Below are 18827 nucleotides of genomic sequence, written 5' to 3'. Positions count from 1 at the left end.
AACTATTCTGATACTGGAATACAATAGAAAACTCAGGTTAATTCTAATAAATTTACACATTTTCTACAAAAGTCTAAAGAAAAATATATCCTGTTAGATGTCTTAAAATCCAGATTTTGTTAAAAAAATACAGTAGGTAGTAAGTACCAAATCTGCGTTACATTGCCTTAGTAAGCTACTACTTGTTTTTCTTGCAAATTTTACATTTCAGTGGGGTGGAGGGGTGTAGTTTTTCAAAGGCAAGTACTACTTTAACACTTGGCCAATTGTTAAGAGTAAAATGAACCAATAATTATATAACCATTCATATCGAGGCAGAAAGTCAGGAGTGTTGCAACTGTGTCATCACTTGTATAGAATACAATAAAATACTTTATGCTTAAAAGACAACAGTGTTGAATAAGTTCTTTTCCGTAGCCCCACTGCATTCAACATTTGTCAACAGGAAACAGCAAGTATCTAAACTCAGAGGTCACATCCTCTGATACTTAAGCTATCTTAAAACTTGTTTCCAAAGCTATTCAACCACACTATGCTTATTATTAAGGATTAAGAATAGACTTAATGGTGAACTCTGTGTCATTGTGCTAACTCATGTTCTGCAGTTACAGCGGTACATTCTGTATGTATACTCTGTAGCATAGTCTCACCAATATTAAAAACCTAATACACTTTTTCTCATCCATATTGTCTATGTTCTTAAGACGAAGTCTTAAGACAAGAATCATTTAATTAAAATGCACAGTACAGTTAAAACAAGCAAAATTCTCACTATGTGGTTTGGAAATCAAGAGTTATGGAAGTTTAATTGCATTTTAAACTTTAGGCTATTTTTGCTACAGGTAAAGATGAGTGACTTTTTTTTTAAATGAGAATTAAAAAGAGAAGGAAGTTAGGTGAAAACATTCATTTTCACTAACAGTTCCATATTGTACACCTCTATGCCTTAAATCCAAAACTACACAACCTAATAATAGTAATCCATGAATGTAGGAGGGCAGAAGGCCGTACTGAACTTGAGAGCAAATTCCAACAGATCCCTTAATTTACACATAGACACAACGTGAAGTCTTCATATGCTTACAAAAACAAAAGCAAGGAAATACGAATGAAAGACTCAATGCTTTGAAAAAAGCACTCAAACCAGCATTTTCAAGAGTTATTTTACTAGGTTTTTCTTTCCATCATTTGGCACAAATCCAAGGCACATTAGAAAATCAGATAAACTCATAAATTATTAGAAAAATAAACACATGACCCTCGTCTGCAAATGTCCATGTGTGCACTAACTGCATGTTTTACCTCTTGGATTAAAAAGTTCCTTGAAAAAGTCACCAGCATGTCTTCCAGCTTTGTACTTTGCCAGGCAGTTTACTAATACCACAGTTAAAAGAAATAGAATTATTTATAAAAATATTTATGAAATAAAATGCAAGCTGGATGTGATGAACCAAGAATAAAAAAAATTCTGCGCTTAGTAACCTGGCTTGTGCTATTTACATGTTCTCCTACCGTAACTGAAAACGTAGAAAACAAAGTTCAAATCTAAGCAGTCATCTCATAGTTACTTGCGAGCTTTCAGTTCTTTGATGACTACCTCTAGGAAGGGGGTATTATTTGGCCTATTTCAACAGATGCTTACTGATGTAAGAAGTACCTTTCAGAGTAATTGGAATTTCACCTTTTTAAAGAGCAGTCTCCGAAGCAGTTTTGTCTGCACGTATTGCCCAGGTTCAGAATCATGAATATTTGTGCATTTTTGCATGACCTGTTTTAGGGGACGGGGGAAAAAACAACCCCCACCAACTTAAAACAGTATTGTGTGTCCTTACACATCCTTGCTTCTGCATTTAATTTATTTATTTTTTTTTATTAGGCTGTGAACAGCAAGTCCAAAGTTCTGCGTTGTCAAGGGCTCTCTACTTTTTCCCCAGTATCCTGGCTCCTTGCAAGAATTTGATCTTGCAGATCCGGTACAGGGGAGCATTGCAAAGAAATTGGCGAGGATTATACTCTTTCACATTATTAGCATGTATGAATTTCTAATGCAGCGTCGCAGATGTTCTGGACTATTGTTCTCCCATTTACTGAAATATACAGAAATATATACTATAATGCTTTGTAACGTTACAATAAAAATAGAGACATTTCAATTACCTCTGGCAATAAATAGCTTGTTATTCAATATATCTTTATATATATAAATATATATATATTTATATATACTTATCCAATGTAGTGATAAAAACTGAAAATTATTCAAATACTTTTAAAAACAAAGTGGGTGGCTGAAAAATACAATACAGGGTTTCATTTGGTTTACTGTTACATAGAATTCTTTTAGATAAGTGCTAAGTAGCATAGGAAATTAATTCTGCTGCCTACGTCTTAGTACATCCCTGTTTATTGAGATCAGTAATGATCTGGCTGTGTAGTTAGTTACCTCCAACATAAACAGAGGATTCAGTCTTTGAAAGTGCTAGAAACATTCTGTTTCTGCTGAAGAGTCGTCCCCTGTATCCTGTTCTGAAGGCAGGCTTGCAAGCATTGCTGAATTCTTTGATGTGCAGAAAAGGGTTATTGAAATTAACACCACCTAGTTCCTCAGCTTTTGACATCAAATTCACACTTCCTTGTCAGTGTTTCGAAAGCAAGTCATCACAGCAGTCTCTTGATTGTGAAATACTTGGATTTCTAGGGCTGGATAAACTATCGTCAACATCCTCCTCTGGAAGCTGCACATTAACAGTATGTCTTCGGTGCATTAATTTACTCCTGTGAGGAACTTCTATCGTGTCATCATCATGTTTAACAAACTCACCGCTGCATCCTGTGTCAATAATCTTAACTTTGCTCTGGTCCAGCGTTTCAACAGATTTTAACTTAGTTTTATCAAAGCTTTTAATAGCCAACTGTGAGGACAGAAAAATGATACGTTAAAAGTACAGTCTACTTTCTTCATTACAGAGATGTAAAAGTAATATAGTGTTTCCTGAATATAATTATCACATTGATTTCATGTTATTCTTTATACCAAGAATACAGCCAAGGATTAAAAGTAGCATTCTTTGTAGGACAGTAATTATTATTAGGTCTACATATGAGAAAACAAAAAAGAGGCCAACCTGCCCCATACATCAGTACCAGAACTGAAAAGATAATGAAGGCATTCCAAAACTTACTTTCACTGCACTATCCTAATATCTTCTCTGAACACCTTTTCTAATGCAGGTCTCAAGAAACTTGAAATTTCTTTTACTGTTAAGAAACATGTAAGTAGTAATACAGACAGGCACTGCTGAAGGCAAAACCTCCCTCCTTCCAGATCTTACCTGTCGGGGAAGAGACACCCACCCTACCCACACCCCTTAAAGACCCTTTTTGGTCATTCCAATTGTTCTTATCTTCCATTTCCACATCTGCTCCTGATTCTTCCTTTTAAGAGGGGGTGGCTTTCCTTGATTACTGGCCACTCTGCAAATGTTAAAGTAACTAAGCGAAAAAAGAGAACCCAAGCATGCTAGTGATAGGTTTTCTAAGGCAAGAACTAAAGGCAGAAATTAATTATGACACCCTTTTACTGAAATAGTGGCAACAATCCTGAAAAAGTTTCAGACTGAGATTAAACATGTTTAAACTAGCTAACAATTCAGAGCTGTATGACCTGTACGTTCACAAAGCCACGAGAGTCACACGTGGTTAAAGTGCTATATATCATGGTCACATCTTGGGTTTTTGACACCTGCTGTACTTACATGACATACTGCCTTCAGCAATCCATAATTATAAAATCTAAATCCCACGTTTAATTAAATAGTGCTTATTAACATTAATACTGTAAGAATTAATAAAGCATTACAGTTCTATAACAATTTGGCATTCTCAAAGCTCTTTGCAAATGTTAAATCTTATAAGGGCTCTATGAAATAGAAGAGTACTCCACATTTACTAGATGGAGGTAAGAGGCAGAGTCTGCATTTCCAAGGCTATGTAAGTCTAATAATGGGCAGCTGCTGAACTAACCTGGTAGAAAACCACTTTCTTTTGAATAGGTTAGTTTTTCTCTTGATTTAGTATGCTGAAATGGCACAGCAGAAAGTCCAGTAAGAGTCAGAGCCATGTGTAAAGGCGCGTAAAGGAGGGAGCACACGCTGTGGGTGAAGGGCAGCACCCAACAGTCAGATCAGCGTAGGGTGCTGTGGTACCCCCCAACCACAGATTAATTGATTGCATATATTTGTGTTACAGCTGACAATACGACATGCAGTTTGCCATTACCTTCGCAAACAATCTCCTCCGACAAGCAGACTTGCCTTGCAAACCCTAACTTTAATACACTGAAAGATTGTAAAGAGCTCTTATAAAGAGCATCTCTGCTCGGCCACAGCTCTTAGAAGCTGTAGAGTTTTTCAAGCCTTGGCATAACTAGATTTTGCTAGACATGACACAGAAAACAAGACAGAGATGAAGCCTGCAATAAGAGGCTTAAGAAGTTTAAGAATAAGATGTTTAACAGTGTTACAGAAGCACAATTGAATTTTGAACAATGATGAAACATTAGCAATCTAGCAAATAGGTCAGAACTTTCAGGATTCATCAACAACCACCAATAAAGAAACTTTCCTGTTATATGTATCTATATTAACAGCAGACAAAACAAACAGATTTGCTATATTATACAAATAATGCCAGCAACTATTTCCACTTACCTGATGCAATAACTGATAGTCAAAATTAGGGACGCTCTTATCTCTTGTTATTGTTCTCCTTAAATGTTTTGCTCTAAAAAAATATTTTAAAGGCATTAAATTTAACTCCTCCTTCCACAAAAGCCTTGATTACCGAAAATCCTCAAGGCGGCACCATCTCCACACCGAAAGGCAGCGCACTCCTGACACCGCCACCTCAAAATGACAGCCTACTAGCATTCCCTGTGTTTTATCACAGAATATACATTAACAACTAAAAAGATCATAGGCCAAACCCAACTACTGAGTGAAGCACTAAAATAACATTTTTGAAGCAGCCTAGCTTCAAAATTCTTCATTTCTGGTACACCAAGTATTAGTGCAAAAACAATTTTAATTTGAAGCAGCCTGGCTCCAAAATTCTTCATTTCTGGTACACCAAGTATTAGTGCAAAAACAATTTTAAATCTATTTGCAGGTAGTCCTCCGCTGGCCGGCTGCTCCCTCCTGCTGCACAGCACATCCCCGCTGTTCCCACCACCCAGCATGTCATGCCTAGAACATCTGTCCAGCGATATGAACGTGCATGCCTCAGAGGATTAACATCTACCGTTAAATTAGTCATATGTGATGTATAACAATGCTTGGCCCACTTCTGGGCTTTATTAACAGTCGCGTTCCTTGTTTGCTTATGGGAAACAATGAACATGCTTCTGAGGAAGCTTCTGTGCTTACTTGTTAAATCTGTTAACTGATTGGACCAGTTGGAGTTGTCTGCTTATGGGATCATCGGCTTTCTCACAGGGCTTAGAATTCGCTAGGGGTTTAAAAGAACAGGCAACTAAAATTACAACTGAGCCACACTGAAGAATTAAAAAAAATGCACAGTTCTAAAGTGTCATCTACTGACATTAGATTTAAAATTTTACAGTAAAATTGTAATATTAATAACTTGAATCAGAGTTGCAATTTATCTTTGGAAACTGTAGAGCCTTTTAAGTCACAAGAGTAAGCATTCTTCATCCGATTAGCATGACTGGGCAAGCTTCTGAAGAGACCACGTAATCCTGGCCTTTCAGGCCCTAAATTCCAGTTTTTAAAAACTTTTGATTAACACAAAGACCTCTTCATTAATATTATTTGCTCGTATCTTCTTTTGTTCTTCTAGGACTATTCTCATAATATTTGAAACGACTGTAACAATCTTGGGCATCAGCATACTGTGATTCATTTCGGTTCTGCATTAATGAAATATTCCCAATTTTCCCTAGGGAAGCCGGCAAGAGTTATTTCAAAAAGTCTAACTAAAACTCACGACTGCTGAAATGAGCACTCCTGCTCCTATTCCCTAATTCCTGCTTGTGCAGCCTCACTGCCTTCTTTCCACAGTTCTGATGGCAGCAGGTCCTTTGCTAGGCTGAGCTGTTGCACAGCATAAACCTTGTTACACGCCTTGTCCAAGGTTAGCACACTGCTACCAGCTTGAGAATTCATCTGAAAAACATCTGAGCCAGTGTAAGGAAAGTAGTGGATAAGCAAGACCAGAAGCTGAGGGTGAGAGGGAAGAGGTGAGGATGGATGGTGAGCAACAGACACCATCTCTTTTCAGTGGCAATAAGCCATTACGTCAGCTCAGCTGTATTGTCAAACTGTACCGTGTCCCAACACACCTGCTCAGACTGTACTATATGCTGCCATCTACTCAAAGTCATTCTTTTGCAAACTGTACTTAACAGTTAAGACAGTGGCCTTTGTAGCTCTTATTTCTGTCCCATAATAAGAGGGACAGTACCTAATGGAAGAGCCACTCCCTAACCAGTTTTAGGGCAATGTAAATGACAACTACAGGCAACTGAAATTGATGTTTTACTTTGCACTGAAATGGACAACTATGACATGGTTAATTACATCATCTCAAATGTGGCATGGTTTTTTAAATGCTTTTGTATGTAAAATTTCCCCCCATACACCAAAAAAGTGAAAACTGAGTTTGCAGCAATGTCATGAGTATAATACAAAGTCTACTGCACTTAGTTATAGTATTTTAGGTGTTACCTGTAATAGATATGCAAAATACTTGACTGATTTTAATTATATATAAATCAATTATATAAAATATTTGATGTAGTTGCACATGAGTGCCTAAATCCCTTTTTATTCATACCAGTGGAAATATGACACGTACCTTTTTTTCTTATCTTGATAGTAGCAGGCTGCTCACACTCCTTTTCTCTCTCTGCTGATGTAGGTACACAGCTTGGTGCTGTTTCCAGCAACTTAATGATATTTGAATTCTTAAATTTAAAAGTTGCCATTTTCACCATTATTAAAGAAAAAGAAAAACATCAGTACAATTTAGGATTCTAGTCTATGCAAAGTGTGTTAAGTAATTGCTGCCAAAATGAATGTAACACACACAAAAATACATCATTATAAATACAAACTTTAAATTGTGTAATTTTTGAGTAGGGACAGAATCAGTGTTCCACAAGTTTGGAGTGCTGATTTTTTAGTCTTGACCTACTGTTTTAAACTGTATTATTTACGGTTAAGCTAATTTCAGTTTAAATGGTAATACACATACTAAAATTGATTCAGTACAGAATTTTGTGGTCATTATGCTACATCTCATAAGCTATTTAAGCACATAAAGATAGAGACCATGCATCAAATCATTTAAAGAGTGAAACAGTTCTTTACAATTTAATATTACATATTACGTTATTATGCTATTAATAAACGGGAAGGTCAGAGTTACCCATGACAAGAGAAAAGGTATCAAAAGACATGAAGGGCAAAAGATGGTGGGTGGAACAAGGAAGACCGCTAGCAGTGTAACTGATTAGTGAAAGGTGTTCATTTTCCTACATTCAACATTTCTTCTGCTCTCTCTGCCATAAAATCTGATCTAAAAAAAAAAATCTAAATCTCTAGCATAGATTTTAAGGTCATTGTCATTCATGTATGTGCTTTCACTCTTTCTTGGCTCATCCTTTTTGTCTAGGATTAACTTATTTTAGAAACAGAACACGTTTCATATACCACAGTTGTATGTTTTACAGTAAGCAGGCATCTTAATCTTTATATCACTCATTACTGGCAAATTTTGTGAAAACAGTTATATTTGTTTTCTTTCCTACATTACTCATCTGGAACTTTAGGAAAACCTTATGTCAGAAATGAGATTTCTGCACTCACCGGCTCAGCACAGTCTGCAGGGGTACAGTTCCTTTCATTCCTTATGTGTGTCATCGCACCGTTCTGAAGCAGCAAGTCTACCAGGGCTTCGTTCCTTCCTATCACGGCCTCGTGCAGCGCTGTATTTCCTTTGGCATTAGAAAGGTTAACAGAAGCTCCGTGCTGGAGAGCAAGATTAAACTGAAGTTATAAAGGCAGAGTAGCATGAAATGGAGATAGCACGTTACCACTCTGTTTTACTCTCCTTTTCAATGTATGAATGAGAACAACGCAACAGAAGCCTTGTAGCTGTATACGAACGTAGAAAGCATGAGCTAGCGATCACCAGTTCAACAATAAGTCACCTGATGGTATTATTTCCTCCTCTGTCATAGCCACAACTTCATGGATCAGCTAATTTCATTTTTGCATGTGTCTACTACATATTCCAAGTTTAAAAGCGATTAAAAAAATCACAGAAATTCTATGTGATAGAATCATAAGCTAGAAAACCTAACACCTGCCACAAAAAGTTCCGTAAAAACTGTAGAATTGAAAAGTATTATTTATCTAAATAAAATAGAAATGTAGTATTTATCTAATTAAAAACCATGAAAGAAAGGGACTGAAAGGAGTGAGATAACAAATACTCTTATTCCCCCTCCTCCCCCACCCCCACCCCCGCCCCGAGTAGTTTTGACAGACAGATGCATAACTAAAAATACTGATCCCTAGTACTGGATAAGCACAGATATCACATAAGAAATACTATTCCAAACATTGTTTTCAGTGATCTTACCTCTAACAACAAGGCAGTAGTCTCATACTGACCATTCAAGCATGCATAAATTAAAGGAGTATTTCCATAGATATCCTTTTTGTTTTGTTTAGCATTGTAATCCATCAGACACTTTACCACCTATTGAAAGATATAACAACTTTTTAATTTAAGATACCAGCTAATCATAATAATGCAGTAAAAAAACTCACATCTTTTTCCTTTTTGTTTTTAAACTTCTTTTGAAATCTACAATGAAAAAGGGATGGCAGAAAAAAGGATGGAGAGAACAGGTCTTATCTTTGCCAAACAGATAACCACAAGCATCTCTTTTTATCATACTGATTTTCATATTTTACTACACACTTTTAAAAACCCAAAAACCTTAAGCAACTGAAAGGGATATGTAAAAAACATACATAATCAATAACTTAATAAAACATCAAAACCAAACCACCACTGCAACTGCATCCTTCCACCCTTTCCAAACTCATCAGAGCACTTACAAGGATTTTGTTGTTGTAAATACCCCATGAATTAACCTTCATTAACCTATGAGTTGTATTCTTGTTTTCTTCCTGCTTCCCTAGTGCTTTCTTCCCCCATCATCTTCACAATTCTCTCAATGTTTTTTTTCCTTTTGCAGCCCTCAGCTCTTTATTCTTAAAACCCTATTTTCCACTTTTCTGCATATTCCTCTTTGCCTGTCTGCACCTGCTTTTTCAGGATCGTTATTTTTCCCCTCTCATTTACTCTCCCTCCTGTATTAATATACTCCCCTCACCAGTTCATGCTTCTCCTTCTTTTCTTATGATTGCCTGACTCGAAGTCAGGATGAGGATATGTGCTACCCTCAGAGCTCCACTTGGCTCAGGATCTACTTAAACGAGTTGAAGATACAGTAAATATTTAATTCTGTGGCTACTGAAGATAACAAGTCCATTGCATCAACAGATTTACACACAACCTCTTTGAACAGAAGGTACAGAGAGAAAATACCCAGGAGGATTCAGCTGCACAAGGTACTTTCAAAGGGTTTGATGTACAACAGTAGTTACTCGCAGCACTTTGACTAAACCATTATTTCAGGTCATTTAGAAAGAAAAGGTGCCTACTGAAACCATTTCAGTTGAAAGATCCCCTTTCTGTCTGGAGGTTCAGACACCGAAAGAAAATACAGAATCACCAAACTCATCTTCACTGTTCCTGGTTTAGTCTTGTTGATAATTTTGCAAAAGAGCTTTTTTTCTTGGTGGTGAAGTGTTAAATAGCTTGCATTGATGAAGGGCCTCAGTTACCTGGAAGTGACCTTTCTGGCAAGCTAGATGAAGAGGAACTGCATGTTTTGCGTTCTTGGCACTGACACTGGCTCCATGTTTCAACAGGAGAGAGACAAGTTCCGAATGTCCATGCAGTGCAGCCATATGCAACGGTGTGAAACCATCTTGGTTTGAAACATTCACTCCAAGTCCATTAGCAGAGATCCTGGCAAATTTCTGTTGAGGAAAACACGCAACGAAACTATGTCATTCATCATGCTACTTTCTATTGACCAAAAAGCTGCCAAATATCTGCTAAGCAGATACAAACAAGTAGACTGACGTTACAAGGACTTTGCAACAGAGGCTAAACTGCGACCCTCAGGAAAAAAGCTAATGAACCAGAGCAGCTTGGTAGTACTTTTTAACGGAACAATAAGTTTTATTTTTCTCTCCTTTCTGCCAACATGATAGCTTCATATAGAGAATTCCAGGCAAAGTATTCATGATACTGAAAAAAGGCTAAAGCAGCACAGGTTGAGACAGAAGTAAAACTTCCAGCTTTTATACAGCTCTTAGGATGCTCATAGGTATGGAGAGTAACTGTTACTATTATGAGTTACTGTCACTTATACAGACATTTATGCTCTTGGAGACAGACACTACACACCTATTTTACTGCTACATCAAGTTCAAGGTAATAAGGATAAAAAGTAAAATTAATTTTATTCGTGTGGAAGTAACACTGACCCAGAAAACAGACTCCCGTGGGGAGTCAAGATACGGAAACTGCCTGGAAGACAGCTCACAGCAGTACACAGCTCACAGCATCCTTTTTTTTACTCCTATCACAAACTGTGCAGGTGCCTAACATTTAGAGTGGTACAGTCTTTCACTCTGCCCATCCTCAGTGCGCTTTTAAATGTATGCCTACGTAATACAGTGGTTAAGATTAGTTAATAAGTTCCCTCTATTCAGTAGGCAAGTAAATTCCACAACAAATGCCACTGCTGCCTCTGTTACCAATAAAATGAACTTTATGGTCTCAGGCTCTGGGATCTTTAGCACATGATCTCTGTACTGAGGGTACATAGACACGTGTTACCAGAGAATAAAGCACGGTGTGAATGTGAAGTATTTAAGGACAACTGGCATACTCTTAGCCTGCACAAAATAAACATAAGGTAGCAGTGAGGAGTTCAGAAAAAGTTAAGCCATCTCACATTTTCTCAGTTAAGAGATACGGTTACTGTTACCTCAAAGAAGCCAAAACACTGAAAATTTATACTTTGGTTTATTTTGCTATTACTTTATTTTGCAATTACTTAATTTCAATGGTTGGACTTGATGATCTCAAAGGTCTTTTCCAACCTAAATGATTCTATGACTTATCCAGTTATGTATACCTTCAGGCACAGTAATACATTTTCTTCCTGAAAGGCAAGTAATTGTTTTTCTATTTCCAAGAAGCTAGGATCATTCCTTATTTAAATTAAAGAAGAAAAAGAGAAAAAAGTGTTTTCTCTATCACAGTCCGTGATAAATAAAGGGAAAGGAAGTCTGCAATTGAGAGAGAAGTCTTGAAGTCTTTGCAATTATATTTAATCTCTGAAGAGCTTTGAGATACAGCTTGTATGAAAATGTCATGTAATTAAAAAAAAGACTTTAACAGCATTACACTGATCATAAGATTAGCAGGTATTCCTTGCTAAACGGATTACTATCAGATAAGCAGATACTCTGTGACCGTTAGCAATGTAAACTATAAAAGAGAACCAGGAGAAACTGAGGCTTAGAAAATAATTTTTCCCATTTATTCAAAGTTGTCCAGACCTTAACAACAGTAGTCCACGTGTTCTAAAAGCAAACCGCAAAGTTTTTTCACTCCATTAGATATTAAGCAAGTCCTGGAACACTCTTTCTGTATCCAAAATTTTCTACATTTCAATTAAAAAGAGAACAATTTCATGACAACAGATGACCTCTGTTAAGATCTGTGTATTTTTAGACAGAGATACTGAGCTGTTGGGCAATACGAATGCTACTTCTCTAGAGCTAAAAGTTACATCACAAGAATATAAATTATTCTTTTTACAGAATGAATACTCCAACCTTCTGTGCTGGCCCACATTTTGAGCACTGGCATAATGGATGGCAGAATTCTGGTTTTGATGTACTGGCTGTGTCATCTTCATCTTCTAAGTCGTCCTCCATCCATTCCAAGAGATAACGTACCTGGCACAAAAAGCAAATCCTCCGTTATAGAGTCCAAAGGTTCTACACCCTAATAAATTTGCGTATGTAGACAAGTAAGATTTCACAAACATACACTTCTGAGTATCTCAGGGAGACTATACAGCTACCTCCCGGCATCAGCTGCCCACAGGCCAAATGAAAAAATCCAATGTTGTTGTTGACAAGGCAGCTAGAAAGTTCACCACGTCTAGCAGTGAAGTAAATTATAACCGACTTCTGCTGCCCGAGCAGGACTTCAATGTTCACGCATTCTGAAACCCTCCAAGTCCTTTCAGCTCAGATGATTTGTGCCAGCTTGTATCAATGCCAATTTCCGTTCACCTTCTGCTTTAATGAACGTAAAAAGCGACAAGGATGACAACGTTTAACCAATATCCAAAACTCTGCAGGGGTGCTGACTTTTCTTAGGTCTGTCACTTCCCACAAGCTTCACAGTTTCAGTTTTTCCTCAGTGTACAATGCCTCATTTTCAAGGAGGAGAGAGGCCCTTCAGTGAAGAGAGTCGTAGGACTCAGAGCATTCATATGCAATTTACAAACAGTGATGCTTACTGCATGTTCATTTTACACTATATTTTATGCAACCAAAAAAAGCTAAGAAATACATTTTAATCCTGAAATTCATTAATTTGCTGTAAACTAAAGGCATCTTGGAATTAGTAGGGACTGCATTAAGTCTCCATTATTACACCATCTGGCAATGTTAAGCCTGACATCTACCTAGTGTGAAAATCATTCTGAGTTTGCAATTACGCTCAATGAGACAAGTCGTTCAGAAATTCAAGACAGAAGTGGGAATTAAATTTATTTAAATATTTATATTAAATATTTAAATATGTCTCCTAATGCAGGGGACAATACATTAGCAGTCAGCTTTTTCCAGGTGCATGAAAGGCGTAACATCACAGCACTCAAAAACTGAGACAGAAGAGAAATCAGGGCACTTGTGTGAGGAGGTTAGATCTCTCCTGCAGATCTTCTGGGAAGTTCCCAGACACAGCAAGTTATGGGATTATATAGTCGGTATGAAGCTGTAATACATGTCATCTTGTGAAGGGTCTTCCCTTTACTCTTTTGTTTATTTCAGCAGCTTTTAACAGAGCTGTCGAAAGATGTATCGTTGTCTTGTTACCATGAAGAAAGATCAGCCCTTTGCCTCCCACTGAACAGTGGCATGGAGCAAAATCGAGGAACCACTATTGGCTGAAACTGAGATAGAAGTATCTTTGCTGGATCTGTGGATTCGGTTTGATGCCACAGAACTGGACCAATCCAAGAGCTCCACAGATCCTAGGCAAGAAAAGAATGGGGAGAAAAGAATTTCCAGTAGGTTCCTCCCACTGTATGTGCTCTTGCATTTGTCAGCAAGCTCTGCTTCTTACCATTAAGGTAGCTCTGGGAAACCAAACATGCATTAATGATCTATCCAATTAAACAGATGCAAGCTAGAATAAATCCTAAGACAACTAGTAAGGGCCGTACACCCAATTCTGAATGACAACATAAATTGAGACAGAAAAGGGATGTTCTTCTCAGGGAATATTACTTTCTCTGCAAATTCCACATTTTCTCTGGAGTAAAATCTTCTCTCGAGCTTGTTTGTTTATGGAAAGCCACAAGGTTTACTATTTGCTACATTTGTACATGCCTAAAATAGTAGTCACTTCACTTCCCTCTTGCCCTGCAGACTGACCAAGGTTCTCCCACTTGAGACTTCCTCCTTCTTCTACCACAACTCAGTACTGCTGCTCTCATTATGCAAACAGATAGCCCTCTACATACTAGTATCAGTGTCTCACCAAAAATCTGAACACGCTACTCCCATTCATACATCCTTATAATTACAATGGAATAGCCATTTTCTTGTTGGTTTAAAGTCTTTTTGGGCAAAAGGTTAAATGCACTTTTAAGCAGACACACCCCAAAGCATCTCAGGAAATTGTCCATAATCTCCCTTTGCCAGTTAACTTGTCATCTAAAACCTTCTTTACACTGTAGAGTAACAAGCTTCCTGGCGTATTTAGTAGAACACTACCGGGGCACTGTACCCTGTATGCCAGACTTCTAGCTGCTCCACAAGATTTATTTTATACAAGAGATTTGGGGGTTTTTGTGGTGGTTTTGCGCACATCCGTTCCACCAGAAGAGCCAAGACTAGCTGGGTTGACAGGATTTCAGAAGAGTGCCTAATCCTGTATTCTATGCTGAGAGAAAGTCAATTCTTACTCAACACCACTGACAGAAGTTTGAACAATCTCTTCTCAAATATTTTTAACAGCAGAGGTTATGTAGCCTCCCAGGTCTGTCTAGTGTTATCCCACTCTAACACTAAAAGTGGGGGTTTTATTTGCTTATTTTTAAAATCTAAGCATTTTTGTTGAAAGCTGAATGGTTCATCCATCACTACGAAGCCATGGCATACACCTGACCACCAAGTCAAATCGCTACAAATGAAAGACCAAAAACTGATGTTAAGCCGTATCAACTACTTCTACACCATACTTCACTGACTCAGAGCCATATAAAGGCTTTCTTCAAAGCAATATACAACGGGCGAAAACAACTCTTAACAGTCTCCATCAGTAATGGAGCTATAATAATTTTCTACCCAGTCAGCAACCACTAAATATGTAAAAAGTGCAGTTTGAAAACCTCCCCCAAAAAAGCTGCTGCATAACTCTGAAATGTGTTTTGAGAGTAAAGCTTAATCCTTTCGATACAGACACCCCCTCCATACCATCTCAAAATATTTCTTTCCCATAACAACACAGAACATTTACCACAGTGGACTGAATTTTATTTTCAAAATGTAGAACTAGTTGCCATTGAGTCAGCTGATTAAAATAACTGTCATTAATTAACATAATTATCTCCAACCTAAAGCATACTTGCTTTTAAGTCTGCAGGTGCTACAACGAGGCAAAGGTTGTTTTTGGCTTCCTGAACAATCACAGCACGAGACAGATAGATAGATATACATATATTTTTATATTTTTAATCTTCCAGTTTCGTGGCACTTTATTTTTAATGTCTCCTCTTGCAAAGCTCAATTGGCTGCCACAGCAGAAATCTACAGCACCACTAATGACCCCACTGCTGGTTCTGTTCCTATGGAGACAGACCTCAGGCTGTCAGAACAAAGTAAGAGTTTTTAAATAACCGTGTTTTTTAATAGATATGCAAGCTATAACCTTTGCCATTCGACTGGACAATTCTCTTTATAATGAACAGTTTTACGTGAACCTGAGTAATGTGGAAAGCAAAGCCACAAAAAGTAAGGCGGTTATGTCATCTGAACGCATAGATTAGATTTCTATATGCTTTTCATTGCTGGTTATCTGTTGAACAGTGCCAGATACTAATTATCTAGCAAATTATAGCACTATATTTAATTTTCTTTAAATATTTTCATGACACTGTTTAGATTTTCACAGTCTGTAAAAAGTTGTGTAATACATTCATGTTTACTACTTGCCAGGAAGATGGTAAATGTCCCCATTTTATGTATTGCTGCTTCCTGAAATGACTTAAGGGCTGACCTAGAAATAATTATTAAGCTATATTATAAACTAGGATCATATTTACTCAACTTTTCTTTCCTTATCAGTTGATAAATTAATTTCTATCATCCAACTGGAATAAAACATCAGAGGATCAATATTAACATGGTATGTATTTTGTGATGCAGATTATCTATGTTACTATGACTGTGTAATGCTTCATTAGCATGTGTAACTCTAGTACATGTCATTAAACACATTTTTCAGAAAATGCACCCCGCAGAGAGATCCTGCATTCTCACACGGGTTCATGATTTTGTTCTGTGAACTACAAAACAATCAATAAATGTGCAGCCTTATACATGTCTCCAAAGACAAAACTTGCAAAGATTTCTGTGTCATCTTCAATTTTTCAGTAGAGTGACATTGGAAGCACCTTATTGTTCAAACTTTCAGGAATAAAGGGCAATAGTAAGTAAAAAGTATGTCAAGATAGGTGGTAAGTATCACAAATCACAGGACATCAGCTCTGAATGGTATTACAATAACCATCGGCTATCTATTTGAAGGGAAAGTTGTATGTCTCTACAACTATGAAACTACAGGAAAGTTGTATGTCCCTAAGATAACGTCTCTGTACTGACCGGTGTCACCTAAATTTCCTCTCTGTACGAAATATTAATCAAAAGGTATCCCAACGAACAAAGAGCTCATTTTTCATTTGTAGTACCTATGCACAATTATTACATGCAGTAAACACGCCATAAAGAGTAGACAATATTCAAAGCATTAGAGAACCATGCAATTCAGGAATCAAAAAGCATTTGTGGATTTTAAATCACTGTATTCCTGGAATGCTTCCTAAGTCAAAACACCCCAAACTATAAATCCCACCATCCAGTCTCCAGAACAGCATTACTACTTGAGTGCAGGCATCAATTCACATAGGGGAAAAGATGTGAAATACTTCTGTGACACAGGAACAAGCAACTGGGAATAACAACAATTTCTATTGGATTTGCTGTCAAAAATCCGGTTTACCTGAAAACTCATCTATTTTACCTTTTTTGTTTTGTTTTGTGCTGACTGCATATCCAGTCCAACACTGTGACCTCAGTATACATATCTTTTTACTGTTCTGCAACGCACCATACTCCCCATCTAACAACAGCATTTGGTAGTGCAGCTTGAGCACCTGCAAGCAAATAAATTGCTCTTTCCTTTCAACACACCTGCCTTGTTACTCTTCCCAAGCTCTTTGGACCTCCTAGAGGTGACTATACATAGATTTTTAAACAAAAGGCCTTCTAAAAAAGAAATTATCCAATTTAAAGTAATTTTGTTAGTGCAAGAGGTCATGGAAATGTCAAAATAACAGGCCTTAAAGCACTGTATGTAAAATAATCTGGGGACACAGAGTGAATATTCTTTATAGAAAATGAGCTGAGTTGCTGAAGGAAGGTAGTACCCAAAGCATTCTTCACTTCATATTATTTACAAATAACTTCCTCAATTTGAATGAGGTAAATTAAAATTCAACAATACTCAACAGCCACGCTAAGACTTACCATTTCCAGATCTCCATCTGCAACTGCTCTTAGGAGTTTTTCCACCTACGTATGAAGAAAACAATTAATTTGCTTTGCTAGTATTGGTATTAAGAAGGACACAGAAAATCCTGTGTCCTTTCCTAACCTCCTAAGCTCATGTGGTAGGATTACTGCTGGCCCATTTCATATTTGTTGATAAAGTTTTAAAGGAAAAGCCTTCTCCCTTTATGAAGCACAAAAGCTGTGCAAGGCCTGTGAACACTGGATGGTCTCTGACTTGCTTAGTTAAAGATAACCAGAACTCACCTAAACACAGGGCACGTAGTCCATGCAAACAAAGCCATGTCAGGTGATACACATTTTTATGCTGCTTCAGCAGCAGCTGACCATGCATTTCTGTTGTGAACCTAACATGAAAAATCCCTACTCAAGACAAATTTCTACCCTGATAAACACTACTACTGTTTGGACTCTAGCTGAACTACTACACGCTATCAGAAGCACAAAGACGGCAGGTTTTATTTTGCTATTTGAGAAACAACAGTTTAAGAATGAAAAAACAGTTTTCCAGTTGCTCACCTGCAGATCACTGGTTTATTCCTATGTTAATAACCCAAACATTTACAAATCTAACTTGATTGTAAGTATGAAATTTGTTCTCCTACTTAAAATCTGTAAAGATATAAATATCAAAGGATATGCATTAGCAAAAGCCAGGTCTCTTCAGCTCCAAGAGTTATTCCAGGGTACCACCATTACACCAATTAAAGACGTGTATGCTCAGGCCAGCTAATGCCTGGGCATGACTGCTTGGTGTCGGTGTTCTCCTGTTTATGAGCTCTGCAAGGGGGAAAGAGGCAAGTGCAGAGAAGAAATGATGGAAGATGCTCTGCGGTGCACTGATGCCATTCCCCTGATTCTTCCGATCGCTTGCAAAAGCAGAAAAATGAGACGTGCTTGTCTCCCTGCCTCTCCTCTGACTCTCTCACGTGAAGAAGTTGGGATCTAACCTCATAGAAATGAGACAGGTGCCAGGAAAAGAGCAGGGAAAGTCCATTAGTACTATCAATAGGCAACTTGTCCAGCCTCTGCAGACTGGAAGAATCATTTATTAAGCTTTGTGAATGTTTGTTTCAGCATTATAGCAAATTATTCTAGCACTGTGCTAGAATTATCAAAGATGCTGCTGTGTAAACAAAATTGTTTCAATATTAAGAAACAACTTGCAAGGTGAAAACGCCATGGGGTCAGAGCTACAGTCACATTTCAACCTTTATCTAGAAATTACTATCTTGCTAACTGTGACTGCAGTGTTTGGTAAAGCAAACAAGGCAGAATGAGACTAAAAGGAACTTGTGCTTTACTGGTCTTATCTCTTTCTTCAGGGTTTTAGCAGAACAGGATATATTTACAGCTGAAAGATCAGAGGCTAGATTAAATCTCTCTATCCATTTTTATCTTTATTAGGAAAGCTGCTAAGTTTTATTTTATCATTACCTTTCTAATACAAGGTGATGTTCCTTGAAGTCGTGCACTAGGCACTGAAGGCAAGATCCCTCTTTCCTAACTTCGAATGTCTAGAAGTCAGCTGTTTAAATCTAAGCCAGTTACTTAAACTCC

General features: G+C 37.4%; 1 protein-coding gene across 11 annotated transcripts in view; it reads right to left on the bottom strand.

Moving 5' to 3' along the window:
* Positions 1-1146: 1146 nt before the first annotated feature.
* Positions 1147-18827, bottom strand: part of ANKRD27 (ankyrin repeat domain 27) — a 59046-nt gene continuing 41365 nt past the window's right edge. For 7 of the 11 annotated variants that reach the window (XM_080365062.1, XM_080365055.1, XM_080365061.1 and 4 more), the window contains 9 exons: positions 17226-17270; positions 12015-12137; positions 9942-10139; positions 8665-8784; positions 7887-8066; positions 6874-6982; positions 5424-5505; positions 4710-4782; positions 1147-2912 (listed from right to left, as the gene is read on the bottom strand). In XM_080365062.1, the coding sequence (XP_080221188.1) occupies positions 2637-2912; positions 4710-4782; positions 5424-5505; positions 6874-6982; positions 7887-8066; positions 8665-8784; positions 9942-10139; positions 12015-12137; positions 17226-17270 (1206 nt within the window). In that variant the 3' untranslated portion in view covers positions 1147-2636. Of the gene's footprint in view, positions 2913-4709; positions 4783-5423; positions 5506-6873; positions 6983-7886; positions 8067-8664; positions 8785-9941; positions 10140-12014; positions 12138-17225; positions 17271-18827 lie in introns of those variants that run through there. The other 4 variants (XM_080365056.1, XM_080365057.1, XR_013923693.1 and 1 more) reach the window with 4 other exon arrangements.

Source organism: Falco punctatus (assembly GCF_963210335.1).
Source record: "Falco punctatus genome assembly, chromosome: 14".
NCBI classification, from domain to species: Eukaryota; Metazoa; Chordata; class Aves; order Falconiformes; family Falconidae; genus Falco; species Falco punctatus.
Note: the sequence above shows the minus strand (reverse complement) of the source record. Positions and strands in the feature narration are given on the sequence as shown.